Below are 27,743 nucleotides of genomic sequence, written 5' to 3' on the forward strand. Positions count from 1 at the left end.
TATTTTGGGGGCGAAGATGAAGCGATGGTGGAGAAGAGGAATTGGTTGAGGGAGAGACAAGGCCCCAGTCTGGATCACTGTAAGTCGCAAAGCAGGATTGTGAACGCCCCGTCTGAGTCAAAGGCGCTTTTTCTTGTCTGTTGAGTTGGTTTGGGGAGGAGTAGGAGTCGGTTCAGAATAAACCTGAAGCGTAGGGCGAGGCCGGCTTGGCGAGGTAGTAAGCCTGGGCAGGGCCGTCCAATGGCCTCCCTTCCTTAGTCGCTAAAGGCTTCAGCAGGGTCTGTCCCAGGGGCATGACGTCAGCCCGAGACAACGTCTGCTATACATATCGCGGACCCCAAATCTCTCGCTTGATACTGTGTGCCTAACTAGACTTACCCCAAGGCTATTGTAATCATACCGCGTCCCTCAAGAGTACACCTTCAATGGCCAGCCCGGACCAAATTCAGACCCCAAGCTGAGTCAAAGTCGCATTCTCCTCGTAACTAGACGTTGCATATCCCACTGTTTCCAGGGTTCTTGCTCTCACGAAGTCGTCTACAACGTCGCTATGGCTTTACTGGAATTAGCCGACGAACTCCTCGCGCTCATCGTCGACCATACGATTCCAGAGGGTTTCGAGAGCCTATGTCTGTCCTGCCGCAAGTTCCACACGCTTTGCAAGCCCTTGCTCAAGCACCACAACGAACTCCGCTCGCACTTTCGCAACTTCGATTATCTTCTCAAGGACAAATACCCTTCCCTCACCATCAGGACGCCGTTTGAACTCATAGCCCGAATCGCTGAAGAGCCAGTTGTTGCGCGCTACATCGAGCATGCAGATTTCAAGGCGGACCTTCGGCTCCCTGTTGGCGGACGCCTCTGGATCATGGAAAGGGATGGCTATCGTCCTGAGACCGTTCGCGACTTATTTGCCAGTTCCAAGTACTTGTCAGGCAACGAGTGGCAGGACTACTTCGAAAAGTATGAACGAGGTCTGGAAGACAACCTGTATACCCAGGCTGCCTCCTCCTTTCTCCTAACACTGCTGCCCAACGTCAAGACCGTGGTTCTTCCATTTCGCTGGACTCACGACAAAGAAACCGATAAGCTTTTTGAGGCCATCGTCCACCACGCGCGTCAACCCAACGTCACTTTGACCAATGCCAGTCTCGCATTGGTGACCACCCTGAAGACTGGGTTCTCATATGCAATGCGGCAAGGTCTTGTCCTGAACAAGATTACTCCGCTCCTGGCCCTTCCACGCATCCACACGTTCCACGGCCCCACCTCTATATCCGACATTGAAGCTTCAGAGCCCTCTTCTCCACGTCAATCAATGCCGCCCCCTGTGGGCGGAACACTAGAAGTAGCCTACCTGCGCGGCTGCAACCTCGATGGTCCCGCTATGCAACACTTCCTACGCTACACGCCGCGCCTGAAAACGCTCGTTTACTCCCACTCTGACAAGCAACTCAGTCGAGTTTGGGATATTTGCGACCTCGTTACGACTATCGGCAAGGAGGCTGGCAGCCATCTCGAAGAGCTGTCTATCACAAAGCGCGAATTCAGCGGCAAGATCGCGCTTGGAACAGCGACCATGCGCGACTTCCCGCGTCTGCACAAGCTTGAGATCCCTCTTGACCTTGCGACATGCGTCATTAGATCCGCCGCCCACCTCGGAACGGATCCTGCAGATCAGTCTCATGTCAATCTTCTGATGTGTGGCCTAGTCCCCGCTTCGGTCACTCGGTTGTTCCTAACATCAGAGGAGTGGAAAAGTCGCGACAATGACACCAACTCCACGGCTTTGTCAGAGACAATCGACGGGGTTCAAGTATTTGAGGGGAGACCGCAACAGCACAAGCAAACCCTCGAAACCATGTTTCACGGCTTTGCTGAGAAAAAGGACGAGCAGTTACCTTGCCTCAAAGAAATACGCATGTCTTGTCATTGGTCTGCCGACGAAGCTTTGAAAGCCCGATGCGAGAGCTTGCGCGCCGAGGTGGAAAGTGTGGGCGTGGAAGCTCACATTCATGCTAATCGGTGGACGCAAGCGATGGATTATGCGGGGAGATCGCCGTAGACATCGTAATGCAAGTTTCTTCATCCATAGCTCTCCATGACTTTCGGTGCCTTGCGTGTATCCCTTTGCTGACTGCCCTGCGTTCCTGTCAGCATTTACGCCCTGCAGCTATGGAACGCTGCGCCGAAGTGGCTATGAGGTCAACGACGCTCTGAACTGGAACGAAAGTATATGAAAGATGTGAAATCATGCATGGGCTATGAGGGGCCAAGGCGTGTCAATCAGCCATCTTTCGTAAGAGTTGTTTCAAAGGAAAACGCGTGGGTGAAGAACAGTAAGACGGCGAGGCGTCCAATTTCAAACACCAGTTGCCAAACCTGTTTTCTTACGGATGGCCCCAAAGTTACCTTGAACGATACTCGATGTGACTACAGTAACAGGCCTATCCCATGTCTCGATAGCCAAAGATGTAAGATGGTGGCACGGAAATACAATCTTCTCGAAGAGGAAAAAAACGTGTAATGCTGTGCCTCCCGGCTGACGTAGATCTTGTCGCGAAGGATTGGGGCGCTTACACCTAGGTCTACGCGCGTACCTACAGGCCGTGATCTTCGCCCCGTCGCGTCACGGTCAGCGATTGGGAGACATTCAGTTTCAGCATCAGCATATACGAGCATATTCTCCCGCGGGCGGCCTCTTCGCTCAGCCTTATCCGCCTCGCTACCTAGATTAGGTTGTTTTCGGTAATGCCCGCCAACGCCTGACGCAATTTGGGTCCAAGCAAATCTCATCTACCTCAGCGGTACCTAGCCGCCGACTCAAAAGAACGATCTAGGTACCTTCGACATCGAGCCCGCATGTAAAGAACCCCATAGTCTGTAGGTACGTCATCCTGGAGCCTGCTACCGTGGCTTGGAATATGAACATCGGCGAGGCTGACTTTGTAAAGCCCAAAGGCGGTTTCGAGCTTGAAGATCAGGACGATGAGTGGCGCATGCGGAATGCGGAGGAGAGCGGTAACGACTTTCTGTTCCAATATGGGCAGGCCGGAACGAGAAGTGAGTTGTATATTGTTCATGTGAAGTCAAAGAACGTTGACTGCAACACCGGAGCGCTTCCGGAATATGACTTGAACGATATCTGGGATCATGGCGCAGCCGCACTTTCTGTGGATGAGCAAGGACAGCGAGACTCGGACGCGTACCTCGAAAATCTCAAGAAGGGTTTCGATGTGACTAACGTGGAAGATGGACCTGGCGTGCACGGCGTCTGCAGCGTGTAGCGGATCACATTGCCAGATTGGAGTTGGTTTAGACAAGCTCGAAAGTGGGTCAAGCCCTGGAGGGGCTCGCTTGGACGAGCTTTTGCGGGGATAGCAACGGGTTAGGGCCGGTTGACCATGGAGCTCTATCAGCGATATCACGGCATAGATAAACAGATTGGACTTGCTATAAGTTGCGATATCGCTCTTACTCATCTGCAAATCTCTCGTCTTTTACTGTTTTCTTGTCCTCTTCGACATACGCCGTATTTGTGTGTGGTGAGGCTGAGCTCACATTTACGCGTCGCGTCTCCCCGCATTAGCTCCCCGCAGTGTCAACACAGCTGTCTTTCTACCGACAACAACTGTCCTGACGACGACCACGATGGCGTCTCTCGCTCGCAGTGCCGGGCGTATTCGAGCCCCAGCTTTCCGTACGAATGCCCGTGTGACCTCAAAGGTATCAATTGCAACACAGAGAAGACATGCTTCCGCAGCAGCTGCTGCTGTTCCAGACAGCGGCGAGCACTCCTTCTTCCCAGATGAGCCTCGCCAGCCGACTGTGAAGACTCAAATACCCGGTCCGGAGAGCAAGAAGGCTATTGAGAGACTAAGCAAGGTGTTTGACACCAGGAGCTTGAACATGATGGCCGACTACTCGCAAAGCTATGGCAACTAGTACGTCCTCCATACATCCAGGAAAGAATACCAATTGACATCTTCCAGCATCGCAGACCTCGACGGCAACGTCCTCCTCGACGTATACGCCCAAATCGCGTCCATCCCCGTAGGCTACAACAACCCGTCCCTCCTGCTCGCCGCCACCTCCCCCGACATGGCCTCCGCCATCATCAACCGGCCGGCACTAGGAAACTTCCCCCAGCACGACTGGGCCGACATCCTCGAAACGGGCATCCTATCCGTCGCCCCCAAAGGCCTCAACCAAGTCTTCACCGCGCAAGCCGGCTCCGACGCCAACGAGCTCGCCTACAAAGCCGCCTTCATGTGGAAGCGACAACAACAACGCGGCGGCATCGACGCCGACTTCTCCGCCGAAGACATATCCTCGTCCATGAACAACAAAGCGCCCGGCGCACCCGACATGTCGATCCTCTCCTTCAAGACCGGTTTCCACGGCCGCCTCTTCGGCAGTCTCTCAACCACGCGCTCCAAACCCATCCACAAGCTCGACATCCCCGCCTTCGACTGGCCGCAAGCCCCGTTCCCAGTCCTCAAATACCCCCTCCATGAACACGAAGCCGAAAACGCAGCAGAAGAGCAGCGCTGCCTCGACGAAACCGAGTCCATCCTCTTGAACTACCACAACCCGCCCGCAGCCGTGGTAATCGAGCCCATCCAATCCGAAGGCGGCGACAACCACGCGACGCCCTTTTTCTTCCGCGGCCTGCGCGCCCTCACAAAGAAACACAACGTCCTCCTCATCGTCGACGAAGTGCAAACGGGCGTCGGCGCGACCGGCAAGTTCTGGGCGCATGAACACTGGGGGTTGGATGCGCCGCCTGATATGGTTACTTTCAGCAAGAAAGCACAGACGGCGGGGTATTACTTTGGTGATAATGCGCTTAGGCCGAATAAACCGTATCGCCAGTTTAATACTTGGATGGGTGATCCGGCAAGGGCAATTCTGTTCAGGTCCATCATTCAAGAAATCAACAGGATGGATCTTGTGAATAGTACGGCGGTGACGGGGGATTATCTCTTTGCGGGCTTGCAGCGCTTGAGCGAGAGGTTTCCGCAGGAGATTCAGAATCTGAGGGGTAAGGGACAGGGAACGTTTATTGCGTTTGATAGTGTGAGGAGGGATGAGGTGTTGAGGAAGGCGAAGGGTGAGGGTGTCAACATCGGGGGGTCGGGAGAGAGGGCAGTCAGGTTGAGGCCGATGTTGATTTTCCAGAAGCACCACGCGGATCTTTTGCTGGAGAGGTTGGAGAAGGTTTTCCACTCTTGAGACACTGTATAAGTCATGGACTTGTGGACCTGCGATGACGATGTGAAGGATGAGTAATGGCCTGGGATGGATAAAGCGGAGCTCAAAGGCGTTGAATAGTCGTATCTGGTCTTTTGATAGGAAGTAATGACGATGATGCTCAATATCTATCGAGTTCTTGTTAGTAAACACTGAACTTTAGTCTCGATATCGTGTAGCAGACTTTGGGCATCTCGGAGATCTAGAACCCATCGACCTTCATCAAGACATACCTTCCCAAAGCAGATTACCAACTTCTTCAATACCAACTGTCTCTGAATCTTCAGAGACGCGAGGACCGGAGGTAAGGAAACCGCGCTAGTTAACCCCGCCAAAAGTTTCGCGTCAAGATACCTCGGAGCTCCAACACTGCGACACGAAAAGTCAAGACGCGCGCACACCCACACGCCCTCGATATGGCGCCAATAGCTACCCAGACGGCTCATACGACGTCCGCGACCGCCGAACCAAACACCTCAACATCTTCAAACGCGCCCATCCCCGACGACGCAGACACAGCCCTACCCGACGCACCTCCCACCCCAAACACCCCAACCACCAAAAAACGCAAACGCAAAGACAAGCCCTCCGAAAAACAAACCCACATCCTCCACCAGACCACATTCCGCAAAACAACTTGGAGTTACTTCCACCTCATCCTCCTCACACCAGGAACCGCTTCCTTACCTCCCACCTCCACCACCCCATGCAACCCATCTCCTCCCACACCCTCCCCCTCCATCTCCCCCCTCCTAACCTCAACCCTCCTCACCGCCCCCCTACGCGCCTACCTCGGTCAAACCGGCGCCGCGATCCCCATCGACATACTCAAGATACTCGGCCGCGAAGTGTGGGTAAGGATTCCGCGGCAGGATGCGCGTGGGTTCCGGGCGAGTTTGAGTGGGTGGGTGGGGAGTTGTGAGGGGGATGAGGTGCCTAGGGTTGAAGGGGTGGGACAAGGAGTGGGGAGGGTGGGAGTTGCGTGGAGGGTTGTGGGGGAGGGGGGTGTGTTGGGGTGTTTGGGTGGGAGTGGGAGTGGGGATGGAGGGGAGTTGTTTGGGTGAGGGGTGGTTGAGGGGTGTATGAGGATGATGGTATATACGAGTTGAATGGGCATGGTGGTGCGCGGTGAGGGCTATGTGGAAAGATGTGCGCATAGCTAGGGGAAAGAGGGCGAACAGCGCGGTCGAGAAGAGAGACACGTCAGATCGCCAATTCTTGACACCACCCCGAGACGCGCAGTCACCGGCCCTCGGACTACACAGTCGCCAGTCAAGCGAGGGGTAGCAACAAAGGAAGGAAAAGGCCGCGATCGAAGCCGATATTACGGCCGGACCTACCCATCAAGATCAGTCCCGATACCAAAGAGCCACAGACACTGCTTTGCCAAATCACCAGAAGAAGACCAGGCAGGACTCAGGAAGAGAACAAAGATTATTCAATCTACACAGTTCAGAAAGGTATCTCTCTCTAGCAAGACCAAGATACGATGTTCAAAACGCTGAACACCGTCCGTTTCTGTCTCTCATCGCCATACCGCTATACCGCAATCTACCCAAGACCCGTGTATTCTTTATCTAAGCACCGCGCAACGATTCGGCCGATCGAGAGCGATAGATTTACTGCCAACCCGGCTGAGGAGTGTGGTGACTCGGCGGGCCTCCGTACCCAGCCTGATGGCCACCAGGTGGAGGAGGATACTGTTGGCCGCCTCCGTATTGATTGGCGTGCGTGGGAGCACCGCCGTACTGGTTGTGCTGGTGGTTATCGTAGTTTGCGGCGCCGCCGTAGGGACCGGTTGGTGCGCCGTATGCCGGACCTCCGTAGCCAGCTAGATGAATGTTAGTTCTCACGTCTTTCCCTTTGGCGGATACGTTGTTCATACCTTGTTGTCCGTAGCCGCCTGGTGGGCCGCCTGCCGGTGGTCCTTGACCGTAGCCTGGCGCTGGCCCACCGTATCCTGACTGTCCACCGAATCCAGCTTGCGAGCCGTAGCTTTGGTGCTGGCCGTGTTGGCCGTGCTGCTGCTGTTGGGGCGGAGAGTGCTGTCCGCCGTAGCCTCCGTGGGCTTGACCCTGACCGTATTGCTGTCCAGGACCGGGAGATGAGTAACCGTGGCTTGGAGCGCCGCTGCCGTATTGGCCGCCTTGAGCGCTGGGGTTGTAGGACGTTGGCGGCGCGGTGCCGGTGTAGGTGCCGCCTGACGAGGCACCGGAGTAGCCGTAGTCGCCGTTGTTGGGCTTGTTGTGCTTGATGTTGTCAGCGCGTTTCTGTGAGTCGAGGCTCATGTCCATACCGATGATCCTCCACCGAGGACGCTTCCAAGCATGCCTCCAAGACCACCACCACCGCTCGATGCGTGGCCAGCGCTGCCGCCATGTTGACCTCCAGAACTTCCATGCTGCTTGCCACCGCCTAGCAGACCACTAGCCAGCTGTCCAACAAGCTGACCCGCACCACCACCACCAGAATGACCCCCAGAAGAACCACCATGTTGTTTCCCACCTCCGAGGAACGATCCAGCGAGTTGACCGACGAGGTTTCCCGAGCCACCGCCGCCATGTCCACTATTACTCTGCTTGTTGCCCATGAGCGCGTTCATCGCGAAGCCCTATTTCCATTGTCAGCCAGCGCCCGATTGATGCCCAAGTAGCATGTCGCGTACACCCAATCCACCTGCCCTGTCGCCAGTCGGGCCGTCGCCCATGCCTCTTTGTCCGTCGCCTGCATCGGGGCCTGAGGTGCCGGGGACGTTGTATGGGTTCGTCTGTTGCGCGGGTGTGCTGTGGGACGAGGAGCCGCCGACGGGCGCTTCGCTCGTGGGCAGTTCCCATTGCGAGACGCCGGTGCTGATCTGGACATCTATCGCGGCGGAGTCAGTATGTTTTGCTTCGTTCGCGGGTCGAGGCGTCGTTGGGAAGATAAATCGCGCGATGATGCGGCCAAGGCTACGTACAGTAATACTTTCGGGATCTGTGGTCTATGTCAGTTTCGTGTCGCGGGGCATCCAGTGCGAAGGCGGGGCAGCCAGCGTGTCTTCTATTGTGCTTGAGAGAGAGACGTACGAGTTATCCCACTGCGCTATCCAGCCAGCGGGCAGCTTGGGAAGCGTAGGGTCGGTAGGGCCCGAGTCTGGCGAGACAGGCGGGATGGGAGGTGTGGGTACCGCCATGTCGTTGGTGTGGAGAGCAGGGGATGGCGGGGTACAAAGGGGGGATGCGATAGGAAGGGAGGAGGAAGAATATAAGAGAGATTCAGTATAGGAAGAGAGGCGGCCGGAAATATCAACACATCGCAGCCAGCGGTTATATGACAGGAGTGCGAGCAGCAATGGGCGGGTGGTCCTTGTTAGCGGTCATGGTGGGGATTGGCCAGGATGCTGGGACGCTCTGCGAGGCTGTGCACTTGCGCAGTCACTCGAGTGACGCATGTCTCGCGCGCGAATGTGTTTCTTCAGCTGCCTTGCATCGCTGCTATCACAAACAAGCTAATCACATTCACACGGCAAACCCGATGATCGCTTGGCATGGCTGGCTTCTACATGTGGCTGAGACAGCTGCCAAACGGTTCCTAGAGCCCGACCTTTGCGCCCGATGCAACCCAATACTAACACACGGATATCTCAATAACCAACCACATAAACGCCTCCCTAATGCATAGTTCCTGTCTTGATCCGAGCATGAATCCCAAAGCCCGACGCCTGTCATATCTGTACAAGACGTCATACCCGCACCTGAAACCCAAACACCCAAGATTACTCCTTGATGAAAGTGGATCACCACGCATACCCGCCTCCATCGTCATTTTCGTTATCGTTGCCGTTCCACTCCTCATCCCCACTGGGCTCTGCGTCAAGGAAGTCGGCCTCGTTGAAGATTTCCTCGCGTGGTCGGAAGTTGTCGATGCGGAAGATGACGGTGTGGCATCGACCTTGCACAACAGGCTCTTCTTCATCTGAAGCCGCCTCTTCCTCCGAGGCAGCATCTTCGTTGGACTCCTCATCGTAGCTTAGAGCTGCTTTTGAGCGAGAACGAAGACGCTTCGAACCCCAGCGTTCGTCCTGCTTCTGCACGCGTGACGGTAACAGAGGAGCGTCACTTTCGCTACCATTAGCGTCGTCTGCCATGACCGGGTCAGCCTTCTCTGCCATTTCTTCAGAGACGCCTTCAATGAAAGAGTCCACCTTGTCCCCGTCGTCGCCGCGAGCCTTCCATTCTCTAAAGGCTCTGAGAGACGCAAGACTGGGATCAGGTGTTTCCCACTTTCTGGCAAAGACCTTTCTGAACTTGGCAGTCCACTTCTGTCTGAACTCGGCTCTCTGCCGCCAGTCGGTGTCCACCATTGCGATGATAGTGATCTCCTGAAGCCGGGGAAGTTCTTCAGCAGAGTTGATGAGCGAGCTGAAGAAGTTGTCTGCAGACTTCGAATTCCAGTTCCGCAAGTACTGGCAGTCAAGGGTACGGAGTGATGTTGGCCAGGTGGGCATTTCGTTCTCGCCAAGAAGGGTCTCGTAAAGAGGCTCGTTATCCGAGGACATGACAAGGGAGCTGTAGTAGGTAGCATCCATTCTGAGGACCTCGAGCTTAGGGCAAGAACGCTTCAAGTCGACTAGGAATGACATGTCGAGAGCCTGATTGTGATTGAGGGTCAGCTCCTCGAGGTGAGAGCCATGTGTTGCCAGAAAAGCCTGGAATGCATCAGAGAGTAGCTCGCCGCAATTGATGATACTGAGGCTGGTGAGATCAGTGGGCAGTAATGGGAGGAGACGCCCGCTGACAACACCACAAGTCTCGAAGGATAGACTTCGGAGATTAGGGAGCACGGCCAACGCAGATGCTAGCAGCTCTTCCACTGTCGGTCGACCGTTGTCCTCTTCTGGATCCTCGCGAACAACTTCGGGGTGGAATTTGACGAGAGACACATCGCGGAGGCTTTGAAATGCTGTTCCTTCGTGGATCGTCTTGATCCATAGAGGTCCTTGGCTACAAAACGTGCTGTTCCATCGCCAACTCCTCAAGCGGAGGCTGGTCTGGCGAAGCGCATCAAAGAGCTCGGTAGGATATACCCAGCGCCGAAGTCGTCTAAGCCGCGGGCGAAAGGGTGGGCGATCCATTGGATCAAAGATGTCAATCTCCCGCAGTGTCGTCAATGACCGGACTAGGGCTGCAAGGTCATGCACGCTGTTTGCGTGATCCGTCAAAGCAGTCATCTGTGTAGCATCCAGCTCCAATCTTTTGACCATGACCCGATAGTCATCGTGGGCCCCTGGTGGAGGAGTGATCAGATGGTGAACGAGGTCTTTGCGCGTCTGTCTGATAGCGAATATGGGCGGGTTGCGGTACAGAGCCGTCAGAGCCGGTTTTGTGAACGTTGAGCACATCCTGGCCATCTGCACAAGCCACGGTATCGATGCGGTGGGCTTCATGTTCTCGTCGTGGAGCGGATGGGAGGCGTACACGAAGATCTGGAGGAGTACGTGATATGGCAGGGAAGCCCAGGCCTGAATTTGAGAATTAGCATTGATCGATCCATCAGGTACAGAAGACATACCGGCTTGTGTCCATCAGAGGGGATAGTCGTCTTGCGCTCGACTTGAGCCTCCTTGTTTGGCTTCAGCGGTGCGCCTATGACGGCTTTCCGTCGCGATCTACTCCCTTTGGCACCTCCTGTCTTCTCTGGTCGTGGTGATGGCGCTGCAACCGGGCGCGACCTTGTCCTCACTGTCATGACGCGCTCATCCTCCAGCTCGAAGTCGGCATCGGGGTCCTCTTCGTCTTCCTCGTCTGAGCTCACATCTTTGTATGATATCCGTGGGGCTCCTCGAATTCGTGAGCTTCGTGAGCCGCGTTGCTGCTTGATAGGGGCAGGTTCTGGTGGAGAGTGATCGCTCTCGCTGGCGGCTTCATCCTCGGCTGGTGGGCGGCGAGTTGATCGTCGAGTAGGGACAGTGCGCTTTCTTGTCGTCTGCTCATAGCCGGAGCCTTCGGAGAGATCTTCGTCGCTGCTCGGCTCTTTATACGAGACTGCGCCGCGTTTGCGCTTCAGTGTGACGGCCATGTCGCACAAGGTAGGGTCCAGTGACTATGGGGGGCCAGCTCGCAGACTGATTGGCCGTGAGTCCTGTCTATAAGGGGCTCCTAAGCCCTCGGATGCAGTCGCGGAGGTGCATGGAGCAGGTCAAAGTGTGAGTCAGAAGTGTGAGGACTGAGAGTGAGTGTTGCGATAGTGAAATGTCGATGCATGCGGCCTTCGGAGGTAAGAGGATCAATGAGATCATCCGGGATCCGCCAGCCGATGCGGCTTAGCCGTGTCGCCCGTGCACGTGACACATGCCACAACACACCTTTGCCTGCACACACCCGTCAGGAGTGTGGGGTGTCCGTCGTGTTCGCATTGCTGCACTGCAAGCCTCGCAGAAAGTTGCGATCCAGCATCTCGCCGCCTGAGCGCTGTCTGCTTGTGCGCTATCGCGTCGTCCCTTGTAGCCGTCGCGCGCCACAAACCTCTGCGAAACAACAAACACGAACCCATCAACACAAGACATTCAACTCTTTGTCGGCCAATTCCAAAGCAAAAGGCGCAATTTGCGTAATTGTTGCGCGTCTTGTTATATCGTGGGACAGACGCACGCAGGCCAGGGGCGTCAGACCGCTAGAAACAACAACAACCCTGCTTTCTCGCGATCTTCACTTCCGCGCCCAATCTCCATCCGCAACGCCGCTCTGAACAGCAGCGCAGGACCGCAGCAAACTCCATCTTCTCTCACCTGATCCCACCAATGTGCGCTCTCACCACACATTCTCGGTTGCTGTAGGATGCAACTGAGCAACCAATCAATTCTGTAAGAACCATAGTTTCTCAACAGATGAGACATCCTCTAACATGCATGTGCACTGGCAGAGCATGCTAGAACGGCGAGACAGGTTTTTCGGCAACATCATCTTCTACGACTACCTGTATAAGACGAAGAGATTACCGTTCCTGGAGCGAAACCGGAAACAAGTGCAGCAGGGCCTCTCGCATTGCCAAAGCGAAGATCAGTATTCACAGACAGGACCCCGCTTTCGCTCCCAGTGGCAACCTCCATCCTGGGATCTACTAGACGATATGATCTCAGCAGAAAAATCTGGGGGATCCTTCGTTCTTGAGGTGCACAGTATCCGGCCGCTGAACGCCCCAGAAGCTTCTCAAAATGATCGATTGAATGATCCAGCGCGGAAAGTGCGGAATATCTTACGATTAACGACCTCCATCAAAACGTCAATCGTTTCATCGTCGACCATGCCCACCTGCAAGAATCCCCCAGATCAGGAAGCAACACTGCGAGGGTTCGATAGATCGGAAAAGGAAGCCTCAATCGAAGTGGAGCCCATTGTCATTGATCGAGAGAGCTGGTACACTGATCCCACCAAGATCGATGATAACGATATTCACATGATCATGATGAGTATCAACTTCGAGACCCACGACAACGTCAAGGACCTATACGATTTCATGGGCGTCAAAATCTCGGATGCATCAGCTCGTCTTTCCACGTCGTATGGGAACATCTTCGATGTGCCACAGGGAAGGATGATCTTACCGCTGAAAGCATCTGGGAAACAGCTCGGTATCGGGTTAGAAGTCAGTATGCATTGGATCCCGCTCAAAAGAGACTCGGTCTTGACAAGCTACAACCGTCACCTGAAAAGCTCTATGCAGCCTCCCAGCTCATATCCTACACCACCTCTCGACATGGAACCCCGCTACAAACTCACATTTGTGTACGGGAATGATACCCTTGAACGATCAGAGCTCGTGTGCCCGCATTGCTCGAAGAGAAAAACCACTGATATTGACGATCTCAAGATGCATCTAATAAGTTGGCACGACTATTTCGATTACCAGGTCTTCCTTGAGCAGGTCGACGAGCACGGGGTGGAGCACTGGCGATTCGAGAGTGAGGTGGCGAATTACAGAACAGAACAGCGTCAACGTGCAAGCGACAATGCTGACGAACCTTACGATGTGCGCGTACTTGCACCACCCAAACCATTCGACAGACGAAGATTCTTGGCAGGCGATAACGAGTTTGAAAGAGCTGCGAGACTTGGGAAAGCTACCAGAAACGCGAGATCGAAACTTGCGCCAAGTGGTCAGCAAGTCGCGCCTCCACCAAGGATACGCAAACCTCCAGACCAAGTGCAGTCTAGACCAGAAAGGGAGAAGAAAAGATTCATTGTACCGACACCTCCGAAAGGTATCACTTTCTTCCGATCACTCAGCAGAAGACCTCTTCAGCCTGGCGAAGAGATCAGTGAGAGCGATGACGAGCTTGACGAAGAATGGCTGTATCGCTGGAAGCACGCAGAAATCGACAAAGCAAACTTATCAGAATCTGCCAGACGGTTCATAAAACTCTTCGATGACTTTATGCACGAAGAGAGCCTGCAATCAGACATACATGTTGGAGACGCCATCGTTCGGTTCGCACGAGAATGCGGTGTACGGATATGGCGGGACGGTATCATGGGCGAATTCACACAAAAGCTCGATGAATTATTAGAGGAAGATATTATCTCCAAGGACGTACACAGCAAAGCCTTGGAGATAGTCAACGACCAGGAGATAAACATTCATGAAGCCAACGTGTTGTCTCAGCGATTGGAACAGCTCGATGTTCAAAACCAGGAGACCTCTGTTGGCTCTACTGGACTAAGGGCGCATACGAGGTCTGCGCTGAAAAGAAACAGGAAGGGGAAGGGGAAAGCAAGAGCCCTAGATCTTGACGACTCCTTTGACGATGTTCTTGCCGACGTTCTAGGCGATATTGACAGGTCTTCACGAGCACTTAACGGCTACATGACTCCTACCACCCCAGACCCTGATGGTGATGTGGACATGGGCGAAGCACCGCCACAGGAAGTTGAACAGCCACTGGAAACACCTCAAAATGAAGTCGACGATCCACCATACGGCTTATGTTACTGTGGCCAAGATGCATCGGCGACGCCAGGGTCGGGTATCATCACCTGTAACGACACCGTAAGCATTGGAAACCCCACAATAGCATCATTAACTAACATCTCGACAGGACTGCGTACGACAAATCTTCCACTGGGCATGCGCCCAACAGGACACCCACTCAGTAACACCAACCCACAAACCACGCGACTGGACCTGCTCCGACTGCAAAAGTGATTGCGACATGGTGGGTTAGCTTCTCTCCGTCGAAGACTCCGTGGCGCCGTAGCAAGGCATCCATCTCCTTGACTCTTATCTCGAGCATATATGGCGTTCTGGGTGGGGTGGTGAGCAATGAGCTTAGCATTGATATACCTTTTCTGCCTTGGCAGACTATCATCCGTTTTCCCTTATCCTTTCTTGATACCACAGCATTTTGGGGTGGGCTTTTACTTTGGCGTTTGATGTTGTGTGAGGTCGCTGCTTGGGCGACATGTATTGCAAGCATGGCGTATCTGCGGTTTACTGAAGGGAATATATCCTACCAATACCATCATTCAAAAGTTCTACTCCTTCTCATACGCATCGGAGTTGTGCGCCGTCTGTACCTGCATACTGTACTCATTTCGTCTCTGCGAACAGAATATCGAATCTATGCACGTCATCACCCACACGTAGTAATCTCATCATCGAGATATCAAAGAAGCGCACGCGACAACCGATGCCATGCCAACCCCTCACACGTGCATACATGTATACAACCGCAACTATATTAACTCCCATTTCCTCATCCCTTGCTCGCCTAATATCTCCCGTCTTGGACATATACCACATTACTACTACCTTGTCGATATTACCCTCTACAAGAATGGCCACCGTCTAGTCCAGATCACCAATACTTCCACACCTTCGCCCAACTCCATCCATATCCATTGTCGTCGATATACACAGCACACCCACTTACCCTTCTCCATCCTACCCGAGTCGCTCAATCGAGCAGAAGTATAAATTGTTCCAATGCAGGAACGCGCAGGACCGACATCATCGCTCACGTACGCACGCGAGACGCAGGTACAAAGTGCCACTTCATATACCCAATCTGCAATCGGCGCGCGCAGCTCGCATTTCGGATGCTGCAACCGAAGGTGAGGAATGAACCGAAGGCGACAGGGCTAAGCGGATGAGAGCGCGAAGTCGGCGATCTGAATGGAAATCGAGAGAGGTGTGTGGTATAGCTCGGTCCTGGCTATATGACGATCTGGGTAATATACGGGCGCGTCTATGGATATGGATGGGGATGGATCGACCAGGTACGTATGGATTAGGGATGGGGGAATGTGTTTCAGATGTAAGCGAGGGATTGACGACGGATGCGGGCGCTTCGATGGAGATGGAAGGTAGACGGGTGGTGTAGATGGGAAGTGGATTGTAAAGGATAGTAGCGCGCTTAGTGTTTCTTTCGACGATGATCTGTTTCTACGAACATACTAAACTTTACATGTTGCGATAAACGCGCCTTCCCCATCCCGCGCGCTTCAAACAACATCTCCCCATCTACCTAACCAACCACTCACACCCCCCGCATCTCCCTTTGAGGAATCGAAAACGTCAAGAACGCCTGGCCCAAGCGTAAACCGCCCTATCCCTACCTTGACTTCCCCCGTCCCTTCCTTCCTTCCTTCGCCTGTTCCTTCCTCCCTCCTAGAGTACCTTCCCTTTCCAGAGCTTCCAAGGCACGACCTTGCATACGTATACAAGCCACCCGCTCGCACTCTCGCTCTTGCTCCGGAAAAAGCTCGCCTCAGAGAAATAACGTGTATTGGCAATATCGCTGTCAAATACGATTCAAAACACTGGCGTCATTGAGTGCGGCAGGGCCAGCGCGAAACTGGATACAACACCTGGGTGCTGGGACGGTTGTCACAAAACGTTTGTTTATATTTACAACGTTGAGATCTAGCACGGTAGGGTTAGTTAAACAGTCAGCCTCGTTCTATGCCGTTAGTGTTTATCGACACGGCAGAGCAAAGGGCGCCGTCGTGAATTTAGACAGAAACTCTCCAGAGGCCAGGGAGTCGGTAAAGTGTGTTTTTGACGTGTCGCATTCGCGTTGTGTAGCCCGTTGGACTAAGGGGATGATTAATTCCTTAGATCGACCGAGGCTGGTAGTAGTAGTGGAAAAGATGAGAAACGGCACTGGTATGCTTGCTAGGCGCGATGTGGGGTAAAGTTCGGTGCGTAAGATCTGATACGTTGCGGCCGAGATACTGGAGTTAAGGTTCCGTCATCCTCCATCCCATCCCCTGGTCCGCGCTTGTGTACAGGGAGTGTAGTGGTTGTTGTGTCAACGAACAACCATTGCAAATGCGCAAGAGTGACATTCCAGAAATTTGATGGGCGTTTTTAGCCGCAATGTTTACCACAGGCTAAGTTGGTTGGACAGGCAATGGCTGTCTGCGTCTGCTGCTGCTGTTCTGCAGTTTCGGTGTTGGGACTTGGTCGATGCGTGCATGCGTTGGCGTCATGTCGACTCCCCTTTCGTGCTGCAGCAGTAGTCTGCAGAGACAAGTGCGTAGCCGCAAACGCAACGCTGCAACTCGAGTCATTTCCTCACAAGTCTCTCAACCAATACTCGTAGCTCTTTTCTGCCGAAACACTTCCGGTGAAGATGGAGTAGAACGTTTGAGACTGTGGATGGCGATTGATTGTTAGGTGTGGAGGTTGTTTGGGAGGGCGCTTACATGCAGATTGCCGAATAGTTTTGCGCGCAGAGTAGCAATGGTACCCCTGCGTCGCGACCTTGTGTATGAGGTACGAGAACGGGCGATAGTAGTACCGGAACTCGTAGGGTATTCATAGGTGAAACAAGACCCGTTGCTCGTGTCGCGCGCTGCGGCTGGCGTCGCCTTACGCTGCCCAGTTCGGGATCCCAACCACTTCCTATGATGCCTTCCTGGTCAGCCTGCAGGAACTCGATGTCGTGAAATGCTAGTACTCGCTAGATGAATGGACACCAGGATACGTACATTGACACGCAGGAGCGGTGTGCGACATGGTACGAGGGATGCTCGCTCAAAGCGATGGGAAGATTGCGGACTGATTGGCCGTGGCCAAGTCTACTATTGATGCTGTTGCTAATAGGTGCTTTTTGTACAGAGGCCGTAATGCGGAACTGATCGGAAATCCATCTATCGTACACGTTGCGGAAAAAACAAGATGGCTGGCATAGGCGCCTTACTGCCGAAAGAGATACGAAAATACGAAACTCTTTAGTCGTGAAGATAGCGATACTAAGACATTAGGTAAAGGTTCGTCATATCTCAACTTTCGTAGTGTCGACATGCAGTCAATGAAGAAAGGAATGAATAAAGTGTGGCAAAGAAATCGAGCTTGACAAGAAATGATGGTGTGTCTGGGACAAATGCCCCAGAGCTGCAATAACAACATGATCATGATCAATGATGCGCGCGCTTGACGAGTGATCATAAATGGTGGTAGCAAGCGTAAACGGCAGAGCGTACCTCCATGTGTCATGGCCATAGGTCATCGTGAGTGCGTAAGTAAAGTCGTTGACGGAACGCTTTCAAAACAGGATTACCGCCGTATGTTGCTTTTGGACGAAAGAAACGCTGTCATATGCCGACCGTGTCTTTAAACGAGTGAGGTGTCGTGGTTCGTGGTTGAGTCTCTTCGACCCCTTCCATGCGCACATCTCTGTCCCTGGATTCTGATGAAGTTGGCAGGGGCGCAGAGATGGGCGTGTATGTTGAATATGCTTGGCTGCGATTCGGGTCGCCAGACCCATATTGCAGGGGAGATTCCATTTCGCTGGTTGCGCGATGCTTCTCTAATTCCAATGGTGTTGGCCTTGTTCGTCTTCTCTTCCCTGATGAGGACTCTGACCCGTGTTCTACCCCGATTTGTTGCTGTGGTGTCATCGCGGGAGCCAACTGAGAAGGCGCTGATGGCGGAGGTGTTCGATCGTGCGGCCGAGGATCCGGTCCGAGTGGTGACGGTTCAGGTGGTGCCGTGATGGATTGTCTCCCCCTCCTAGGTGGTGGGTACACCTCGCCCCGCGCGGCAGCCTCTTGCGCTCTTTGTTGCGCCTCCGCTTTTGTAGGTCTTCCGCGTTTCTTCTTGTTCGCTGGTTCGCCAGATGGATTTATAGTAGATGTGTAGGCAGGGCCGGCAGGCATAAAATCTCCAGGGTAGGAATGAGGGGGTCGAGGTTGTAGTAGGCGGCCAATGGGCGTGGAGGCTTCTTGCTGATGGGGTCGTTTTCTCGAGAGGTCGGGCGCAGGATATACCATTGGGGCAGGTAGCTGAGGGCGTCGGTAATCTTGTCCAGGCGCGACGAAATTGGTTGCGAGACTGTCAAATGCCATCTGGCTAGAGCGAACCGATCGGCCTGCGTCGCGTTAGTATTTTCTTCTTGTATGGAGAGTACGTGTAATGTTAAAGGAATAAACGTATTTGCGAAAGCGCATAGGATCAAACATACCAGGAGGTAAAGCCATGTCGTTCCATCGTGGCTGGATGTTGGCGTCGCGTATAAATTGAAAGAGAACGTGAGATGGTATGGGGGCCGCTTTTAGTACTTCAGCAAGTAAATATACCTGATGTGGTTGTATTAGTGACTTATTCATGGCGAATAGATGTGTTACAATGGGTGAGAGAGGTACGTACCTTTTCATGCTCTGCCCATGGTGGCTCGCGCGAGCTCGAGGGCTCCATGTCGTGATCCTCGATACGCTCAAAATACGCGAGGGCAGAGACCAAGAAGTAGCTACGGCAAAAGCTTGCTGTATGCAACCAGACTAATCGAGCATCGATCACAAGGCCGTAAAGTAAGTGGACCGGCGCGAAGAGCGACGCGCCCTCGCGCGCGGTTGTATAGCTGCGTCTACCAACAGAACAAACGAGAGTGCTGAAACGAAAGAGTAACGAGCGGTAGAAGAAGAGCACTAAAATCAAAGAAACCTGCGGCGGGCTCTGGTTGTCGATTTCATGCCAGCAGGCAAGAAGTGTGTGTCAAAAGGGACCACATGAGGCTGGGTCAAAATAATTAGGAGAGACAGCTTCCCGTGAGAGATTACTGGGGAGAGCCACCCGGTATGTTATACATTAGCGGCTTCTCTTCAAAGACGAATGGGACGCGACTAGTCCCCACACCCAGGACGCAGCTTCCAAGACTTCACGCACGGTATCTGTCTAAATCAGTACTTGTCGCAAATCGATAACGAGGACTACGTATGTAACCTAGATCTGGCGGCGCTTTACCCCATCTCGAAAGCCTTTGTGGATGTTCGAAAACGATTGCGCAAACCGATGAGCCAATCGCCTAGAGGGCAGGGCCAAGCCGTGTCTCACCAGCCCTGGATGGTTTAGCCTGAGACCAACGGCCCTTCCCTTGCAAACCAGTCCCCTGCCTTCCTTTTTCTCCATGTACGCTGCCGCCTTTTGTCTCGGGGGTTTGACAGTACCGTGTTGCTCCAGATGACCGCAAGCGTGCTCGTAAGGAGGCTGAACTGTCGCGACGCGCAGCAGCGCTGGTGTCCTGCACGCAATCTGGCAAGAACGGTTCAGCGCGGATCGTCATGAGCGCGTCGCGCCAGATGGGGCAGCGGAAGACGGCCTCGTCATCCCTGTCAACGGTGCGATGTGTAGTCTGTTCCAGGACGGCTGCGTGAAAGATGTGTATCCAGAGGCACAAACTTCGCAGCGGCGTAGCTTGACTCTTTCTTTCTTTCTTATAGCTGGCCAGCGGCCACAGCGCGCGCATGCATAGACACGTAGCACTCGCCCGGTGGTCTTCCTCACCGTATGCTACGCGGAGCCAGTCGAGACAGTCGACGATCGGGAGCGGGCCGCGACTCGGCATAGCCCCCAATGGCATTCACGAGCGTCCGCTAGATGCAAGTGTCTGCTCTCATGGCGCAGATGTGCCGCTAATTCGCAGCGAGTGACACTCTGGGCCGTGTAGAGGCGGAGGTTAGCCGGTGTGGCCAGGTCAGCTGTCGTGCCGGCGTCATGGGTGCTGCTGTGTAGGAGTTGTAGCCGTTCGGTGAAAGTTTGCGCTAGTATACTTGTGGAGCCGCGCTGCTTCGTTCGCTTAAGTAAGCCACTTGGATGCCATCGCCAGCGACATCGCGATGCACCATTCGCGATCCTAGCTCACCCTGCTAGCAAGGTTAGTCTTTCGGAAAGATTGTCCGCGCAATTTGGACAACCCCAGCGCAAGCATGCATATCGATGCGGAAGTCGAGACTCTCCGACCGCCAGCGACCTTGAGTCAGTAGCCAAGTAGAAGTCAGACTTATCTTGACATCAGCATATACCTCTGCAGTCTGTACATGCAACAATCGTATATCGCTGTTCAGCGCGGGTTCGCATCTTCCAAGGTTCTGTCACGTCGCGAACAAAGCCATTCTTTTTGAGAAATTGGGTTCGCGCTAGCTCTATCCCAACCCTGGACCTCTAAAAAAGGAACGAAACATGCTGATTCCACGACCAGCCACACGATATATTCCGATGACTGAACATCCGGCATGAACCATCAAAGCTTGCGGTGACTGACCTGAGTCGTGGTAGACATACGTTGCTTTCAGGAGCTCCCGAGGTCTGCTCAACACGTCGCATCACCCTGGATATTTTCTCGGCCCGTGAAGACCGTGTATCTCGGTGACTCGCGCATGTCACTCCGAAATCGAATGTATCCTGATACATCGGCCACTGCTCATTGCCCGTTAGCTGCGGCCGTGATACTACTTCAAATCAAGGGTGCTTACTTACGTCTTACTTACGTCTATTGTGTAGTCGCATTTGCGTATATATTAGTTTCCTCATGTAGTAAAGATCCGTGCAACACGTTGGGCTTTCCCAGTCCGTACATAGCAACAGCCCCGTCGACAACCACGGTACTGCGGTGACGCACCAGACACTCCAGCGAACAACATCAAAGCTATCGCAATCATACCGTATACCAAAGTACCATCTCAAAGACCCAGCCCAACCAAGGACCAGACCGCAGTCTGAGTCAAAGGCGCACTCTATTCTTTCCGTACATAGCAAGGACGCGTGACATGGATTCTTCGCACCAAATGAGTTTGTGTAAGTGAGCACTCCCTTGGAACATCAAACGAAGTCATGATCCTTTGTCCTGTTTGCCTAACCAGTCAACCTTCTGACAACGCCTTAGTGATTCTACAAATCGCCAAGACTTCATTACCTAGGTGTCCCGCGAAGTAGCTCTATAGTCCGATGTCCCAGCGTCTCCGCGGACCCGGGCAAAGCAGTCAATGGTCATGATCTCATCATCGTATTTTTTCCAGTGGCATCGACTTGATAGAAACATGTGCGCGCGCCGATGGAAACATGGTCGGAGGGGCCCTGCATCACGGACTCTGGGAGGCCGAGGCTGGACCAATTGGCTAACGCTAGTTTTCGTCCGCATCTCCAAAGTATCAACCAGAATTCAGCGCATCGCGCCGCGCGAAGCACCACTCGAACACATCGTCCACTGACCGAATCCGCGTGCTCAGGCTTACTACGCGACAACGGCGGACTAGAAAGAATTGCCTACCGTGCCGTCGTCGAGGCAAGAGCCCGGACCCACGAAACGCCTGGCTGCGCCGACGGCTCCATCCCGCGTACCTTCATGGCGACAGCGACAGCGTCAGGGAAATACATACCTCCATAAAGCCCCTATTGCTCGGCGCATCGAGCGCAGTCTGGGCGCATAGCAGATCCGGGTCGTGTGCCGCCTTGCGTCTAGGGGAGGCAAAATCTTTGCTACCGTCAGTGTCCAAGACGACCGACACCCTTCTCCAGCAGTCGCCCTGCAATCAAGCGTGCTAGGAGCTGCATCTGGAGTGTTCGGTGTATGTTTGTCGCCTGGACTATGAGGTGAATAGGCTCGTGGCTCTTCGTGTGTGATATTGGACATCGGCCGTTAGCGTCCCTCTCATTGAGATTCTCGCGATCCTCCACCCTCTGCCTCAGCACCTTCCACCACCCCCACGCCTCTCAACGATATGTCGGACAGCGAGTCAGACCAGAACACGGCTCAACTCGAGCCGGAGCTACGCGAGATGAAGCTGGAAGGCGCGACCTCGGGAGGAGCAGGTGAGGGCAAGAACAGCACTCAGGTGAAGGTAGAGGGAGATTCGCTCGACCGCGCGTCAACGCCTCTCGCCATACCTCCCAGGCTCAAGACGCGATCCAAGTCTCAGTCGCCCATGGCAAAACACGAGCTCAATACACCATCCCCCGGCAGCGCCCATGAAGAGATCGTGGGGGGAGATATTACGCTGAAGATGGAACCCGGCAAAGCCCCCAAGCTCTCGCGCTCCGCCTCCCAAAAAGTCGTCACTCGCCCACCGCCGCTATACCTCGACCTCCCCGATTCGACCGCTGCCGCCAAAGAAACCTTCGTCGTCCTCCCAGAATGCACCTACGCGAACAAGACCATCGGCACGACCGACCCTGCGCTCGAATGCGACTGCCAGGAAGAATACGACTCCACAACCAAGACCAACCATGCCTGTGGCGAAGACTCTGACTGCATCAACCGTGCGACAAAGATGGAGTGCTTGGGCGACTGCAGCTGTGGGCGGAAATGCCAGAACCAGCGCTTTCAACGGAAACAATACGCAGACGTCACGGTTATAAAGACGGAGAAAAAGGGCTTCGGTCTTCGCGCCAACAAGAATATGGCTCCCGGCGATTTCGTCTTTGAGTACATCGGCGAGGTCATCGACGAGCGCACCTTCCGCCGCCGCATGGGCCAATACGATGAGGAGGGAATCAAGCACTTCTACTTCATGTCTCTGACCAAGGGCGAATTCGTAGATGCGACGAAGAAGGGTAACCTTGGTCGCTTTTGCAATCACTCGTGCAACCCGAACTGTTTCGTTGACAAATGGGTTGTTGGGGATAAGCTGCGTATGGGCATATTCGTTGAGCGCAACGTCAAGGCAGGCGAAGAACTCGTCTTCAACTACAACGTCGACCGCTACGGCGCGGATCCGCAGCCCTGCTACTGTGGAGAGCCAAACTGCAGTGGTTTTATAGGCGGAAAGACCCAGTCCGACAACGCGACAAACCTCAATAATGATACGATTGCGGCGCTCGGAATCGATGATGGTGTTGGTTGGGGTACGGCAGTTGCCAAGAAGCCCCGCAAGAAGAAGGCCAGCGAGGATGACGAGGAATACATCAGCGACTTGCAGCCACGCGAGCTTGAAGAGGACGCAGTCAACAAGGTCCTGACAGCTCTGCGCAGCTGCGAAGAGAAATGGATTGCTGTCAAACTTCTCAGCCGCATGCAAACCGACAATGAGAGAATCGGCCATCGCATTGTCCAATTTCACGGCTACGAGTTCTTGAAGACAACCTTGAACAAATGGAAGGAAGATCATAACGTTGTTCTGCAAATACTGGATATTCTACACAGGCTGCCGCGCATTACCCGCAACAAGATCCAAGACTCTGGAATCGAAGACGCGGTGAGCAAGGTGAAGGACTGCGGAGAGGAACGAGTAGAAGAGGCTGCGAAGAAGCTATTGACTGCATGGAGTAAGCTGGAGATCGGCTACCGGATACCGCGCTTGAAGAGAGATCCAAACGCTGGCACGCCAGCTCGAACCGAGAATCATTTCGAACGACGCGAGAGAGGCCGTGAGCGATCTAGGTCTAGGTCAAAGTCGCCGTCTACGATTGCGCCCAAAGGCCCGTCTGCAGCAAACGTCCCGTCCGGTCCTCGCGGCGTGATAAATGCGCCTCGCGGTCCGGCTGGCTTCTTTGCTCCTGCGCGACCCGTCATGCGACCAAGACCGTTCAACGCCCTTCCCCAGGGTTGGTTCCAAGCAACAGCTGAGAATGGCTCGACGTATTTCTACAACTCCAATGGTATCACACAATGGCAACGGCCGACGCAGCCTGCAGATGCCCCGCCTCCTCCGCCGAACAAAGCTAGAAGTGATACCCAGCTATTGCAAGACATCATATCCAGTATTACCTCGAACGGCACACCTACCGGGCCCTCCGCGTCTACCACCCCACAGCCAGTAGCCAACGAGGATATGGAATCCAGTTCCGGTCGTGAAAAGTGGCGTACCCTGCCAAGAGAAAAGCAGGAGAAGGTGTATGAAGCGACAGTGAGTAATTCCCAGTATCTCGTGAAGCATATCTGACCTTCACAGCTTTCACCACACGTCATGACTGTGACAAGCCATTATCGCAAGAAGCTCGAAAAGACAGAGATCAAGAGGCTTAGCAAAGAGGTGGCGCAGAAGCTTGTACGAGGCGACTACAAGTCCGGTCGCGTCAAGGACCCAACAGCAAAAATTAGCTCCAACCACGAGAACACCATCAAGAAATACGTCAAAGACTTCATGGACAAGGCCGTCAAGAAGAAGGAAGAGCGACAGAGACTCAAGGCCGCCCAAGGCGGTTCCAAATCCGATCTCACCAACGAGTCACCCAGCACTCCGCGAGCACCAAGCGGAGATCCCAACGACGCCTCTCCCACCGACTCCACATCCGACCTAAAGCGAAAGAGGGACGAAGAGACGCAATCTGGCTCACCCAAGCGAACAAGGACAAGTTCTGAAAACCAGGAATCCGCGCCGCCGCCTCCGCCACCACCCCCCGCAACCACCGATGTCGAAGAGACCCTCACGCCCATGGACGAAACGTCCACCCTATCCTTCCCCGACGCAACCGAGCGAAGTACCCTCGGAAACAAGCCATCCCTCCAGCTAGACGGCTACGGCAGCCCCATGCAACTCGCGACACCTCCGACTAACGGTTCTGGTGATCAGCGGTCTCGACCCGTCAATGGAGGAGGCCAACAACAGCGTTCATAGTATACGATGAGCAAGGTATACTTTATTTCGAGTTTATGTATTACAGCTCTTGTTCTCAGATTCTTATTCTTTGTAATTCTTCAGTTTTGAAGTTCAATACGTTCGTTCGGCCAGATGGCTCGGATGGGATAGTGCTAGCATCATATGGCGTTGGTGGGAAAAGATCTGTGTGGAGCTGTGGAATGGAGTGGGGATTCATTGGAGAGTGGTGGAATATGAAGGGGTGGAGATACGTATGTATTATGTTGGGAATTGGAATCAAGAGAGATATCTACATCCGCTCTCTGTACTGTGCGTATATATGTAATACCTTACCTTCAGGCTCGTCCACCACATCAAGTGACAATAGCCTATCCCTTTCACCTTCACTTTTACAAAACGCAAAAATTTGCCTCCTATTGTACAGCACTCGTCTATTGTACCCAGCCATCTTAGTAAACCGCGCATAATTCTCCACCGCAGTCACCATATATAAAGACTACAATCCGTCCTCCTGCTCTTGTCCTCTATCCTACACACCACCTTACCTACTACACATCCAATTCCCACACTCCCACAACAAACCGACAAACCACTTACTGACTACAACAAGATGTCACCTACTCAATCATCATCTCACCTGGTAGATTGCCACCCACAACCACGTCCCTCCCAACTCGAAATCCAGCCAGGCGCCTACAACCCACTGTCCCCCGACTACTTCTGGGACACAGCATACACCTTCCCTTCCCCCATGGCAACTACGCCCCTCCCCGTGGTCATCAAAACCACCCATAAACCCACAATGTCGGCGGCAACCCACTCCGCCGCCAAAGCAGCCACCCCTCCCCACGCCCCGGGTAGTCAGCAACCCCATCTTCGCAACCGCTGCGCAAAGCCTGTTAAAGGCCCTGTATTCGGCAACGCTCGCGGACCGCCACCCGCCAACCCTTGGGGTGGCGACGTCTCCGCCAGGATCAAGGCTGATGATGAGGTTGTGAGGGAGCGGGCAAATGAGGAGAGTGAGAGGGAAGGGGGTTTGTTCCGTCCCAAGATGACGCAGACGTGGAGGGGTGGGGGTGGGAAGAAGGTAATTGAGGTGTTTGAGGAGGAGATGGGGGAGTGAGATGGAGTGAGATGGGATGAGGTTTGGCGGGTATGCGGTGGTTCATTTTGAGATAGGGAACTAGTTGAAGGGGTTTTGAAAGGTTACATAGCTTCCCAATGAATTCCTCTCCAAGCTCTCACTTGTCCTACTTCCCCACGACCTTATCCCCAACCGCCTGCGCCATCATCCCCGCATTAGCAACACTACTCTCCAGCGTCCCCGCCACCCTCATGAAATTCACAGCCAAAACCTCCAACCCCTTCTCCTCACACAACTTCCACGCATTGAATCCCCATCGGTCCTTCAAATCCTGCATCTCGCCCTGCTTCCCCTGCGCCGCGGCCGTATACTCTTTCTGCATCTCGCGCAAGTCCTCGGGGCGGACTTCAATCTTGTCAGAGCCGCGGGCGAGGATGAATATGTAGCGATGCGGGCGTGGCGAGATGTAGTTGGGGAGCGGTGCGGGGCGCACGTAGGGCGAGCGTATGGCGGCGGAGTGGTGCAAAAGAGTGCCGCTGGAGTCGCAAGAGAGGTTTGTGATGAGCCAGTGGCGTACCTGGCCGAAGGAAGTGTCGTTGTTTGTCATGAGGTCGGGGTCTACCATCATCAAGACGAGATTATCCAGGGTCTCGCTGGGCTGGGCATGACGTTAGTTGGTGTAGTATACGCGATCAGAGAAAACGCTCACTGCAGGATCGAGGAAGACTTTTGGTTCTTCTTTCGTGTCGGCATTAGCCAGCTCTTTGCCCGCTGTGTCGAGTTTTGCGTTGGGCCATTCTAGTGTTAGGTTGTAGGAGAGGTTGGTGGTGTCTGGTAGGACGTCTGGAATGACTTTGTGCTCGAGAAGAGCTTGCTTTGTGGCTTGCGTGTTCGCCATACTGGAAGTTCGTACGAATTTACTTGGGTGTAAGAGATACTCAGAAGCATTTGCAATATTGGCGCAACTTATTCTCTGCAAGTATTATACCTACCAGCAGCCGCATATGCCGGGGGAAAGCGCGCATTACGAGTGTTCACGCATCATGCATTATTGCTTTCGGGAGCGATCCGCTCTCGTGACTGCGCAGCCGAGTTTTTGGAACCGATCTGAAGTGCTTGGTGGGCTTTTTTTGGTTAATTGATGCGGGTGTGCATGCTGGATCGCCGTTGTGGTACGATTGTAGAGATGACGTTGTTATGACACGCATGAGACACGCGACGGACCAGGGCAAGTGCTAGCCCCAAATCATGACCATCGTCACTTAAACACTGCACGCCTAGGGAGAGACGAGCAGACATATGCAGTCGTAGACAGCCAGGTTGTGGGTATCAAGTCGTGCCACTGTGATCAGATGTGATGGCGGGGATGCGTCCGTAAGCATGCAATGATAGTTTAGATGAAGACGAACACTCGGAGACAAGAGATCACGGGGAAGTACAGCAACAGTATATATGGTTCGAAATGATCATTGATTCTGCTCAGAGAGCCTTGGTCTACATAGAAGCCAGCACCCAAAGCAAGATCCATCCACATCCAACCCATCATCACATCACCAACACTCCGCACACCCCCAACCCACCGTTAGCAACAACCAAAGGAAAAAGAATGGACT

General features: G+C 53.8%; 8 protein-coding genes across 8 annotated transcripts; 4 read left to right on the forward strand and 4 right to left on the reverse strand.

Moving 5' to 3' along the window:
* Positions 1 to 550: 550 nt before the first annotated feature.
* Positions 551 to 3,287, forward strand: J4E87_000646 (uncharacterized protein; the record flags this gene model as incomplete). The annotated part of the gene is made up of 2 exons (XM_049372300.1): positions 551 to 1,752; positions 2,888 to 3,287. 2 exons carry the CDS (start codon positions 551 to 553, stop codon positions 3,285 to 3,287), a joined length of 1,602 nt encoding a protein of 533 aa, XP_049238434.1.
* Positions 3,288 to 3,651: 364 nt separating this feature from the next.
* Positions 3,652 to 5,235, forward strand: J4E87_000647 (uncharacterized protein; the record flags this gene model as incomplete). The annotated part of the gene is made up of 3 exons (XM_049372301.1): positions 3,652 to 3,656; positions 3,750 to 3,944; positions 3,993 to 5,235. The coding sequence occupies 3 exons, from the start codon at positions 3,652 to 3,654 to the stop codon at positions 5,233 to 5,235; spliced, it is 1,443 nt and encodes a 480-aa protein (XP_049238435.1).
* Positions 5,236 to 6,872: 1,637 nt separating this feature from the next.
* Positions 6,873 to 8,425, reverse strand: J4E87_000648 (uncharacterized protein; the record flags this gene model as incomplete). The annotated part of the gene is made up of 5 exons (XM_049372302.1): positions 6,873 to 7,084; positions 7,139 to 7,523; positions 7,550 to 7,864; positions 7,919 to 8,107; positions 8,420 to 8,425. 5 exons carry the CDS (start codon positions 8,423 to 8,425, stop codon positions 6,873 to 6,875), a joined length of 1,107 nt encoding a protein of 368 aa, XP_049238436.1.
* Positions 8,426 to 9,028: 603 nt separating this feature from the next.
* J4E87_000649 (uncharacterized protein) lies at positions 9,029 to 11,310 on the reverse strand (the record flags this gene model as incomplete). Its single annotated transcript, XM_049372303.1, has 2 exons — positions 9,029 to 10,717; positions 10,804 to 11,310. 2 exons carry the CDS (start codon positions 11,308 to 11,310, stop codon positions 9,029 to 9,031), a joined length of 2,196 nt encoding a protein of 731 aa, XP_049238437.1.
* A 1,224-nt stretch (positions 11,311 to 12,534) lies between these two features.
* J4E87_000650 (uncharacterized protein) lies at positions 12,535 to 14,433 on the forward strand (the record flags this gene model as incomplete). Its single annotated transcript, XM_049372304.1, has 1 exon — positions 12,535 to 14,433. The coding sequence occupies one exon, from the start codon at positions 12,535 to 12,537 to the stop codon at positions 14,431 to 14,433; it is 1,899 nt and encodes a 632-aa protein (XP_049238438.1).
* Positions 14,434 to 17,828: 3,395 nt separating this feature from the next.
* On the reverse strand, positions 17,829 to 18,930 carry J4E87_000651 (uncharacterized protein; the record flags this gene model as incomplete). Its single annotated transcript, XM_049372305.1, has 3 exons — positions 17,829 to 18,604; positions 18,698 to 18,812; positions 18,883 to 18,930. The coding sequence occupies 3 exons, from the start codon at positions 18,928 to 18,930 to the stop codon at positions 17,829 to 17,831; spliced, it is 939 nt and encodes a 312-aa protein (XP_049238439.1).
* A 3,299-nt stretch (positions 18,931 to 22,229) lies between these two features.
* Positions 22,230 to 25,064, forward strand: J4E87_000652 (uncharacterized protein; the record flags this gene model as incomplete). The annotated part of the gene is made up of 2 exons (XM_049372306.1): positions 22,230 to 24,353; positions 24,399 to 25,064. 2 exons carry the CDS (start codon positions 22,230 to 22,232, stop codon positions 25,062 to 25,064), a joined length of 2,790 nt encoding a protein of 929 aa, XP_049238440.1.
* A 1,232-nt stretch (positions 25,065 to 26,296) lies between these two features.
* Positions 26,297 to 27,028, reverse strand: J4E87_000653 (uncharacterized protein; the record flags this gene model as incomplete). The annotated part of the gene is made up of 2 exons (XM_049372307.1): positions 26,297 to 26,788; positions 26,840 to 27,028. The coding sequence occupies 2 exons, from the start codon at positions 27,026 to 27,028 to the stop codon at positions 26,297 to 26,299; spliced, it is 681 nt and encodes a 226-aa protein (XP_049238441.1).
* Positions 27,029 to 27,743: the final 715 nt, after the last annotated feature.

This window comes from Alternaria ethzedia (assembly GCF_023757985.1).
Source record: "Alternaria ethzedia strain BMP 0044 chromosome Unknown scaffold_1, whole genome shotgun sequence".
Lineage (NCBI taxonomy): Eukaryota > Fungi > Ascomycota > Dothideomycetes > Pleosporales > Pleosporaceae > Alternaria > Alternaria ethzedia.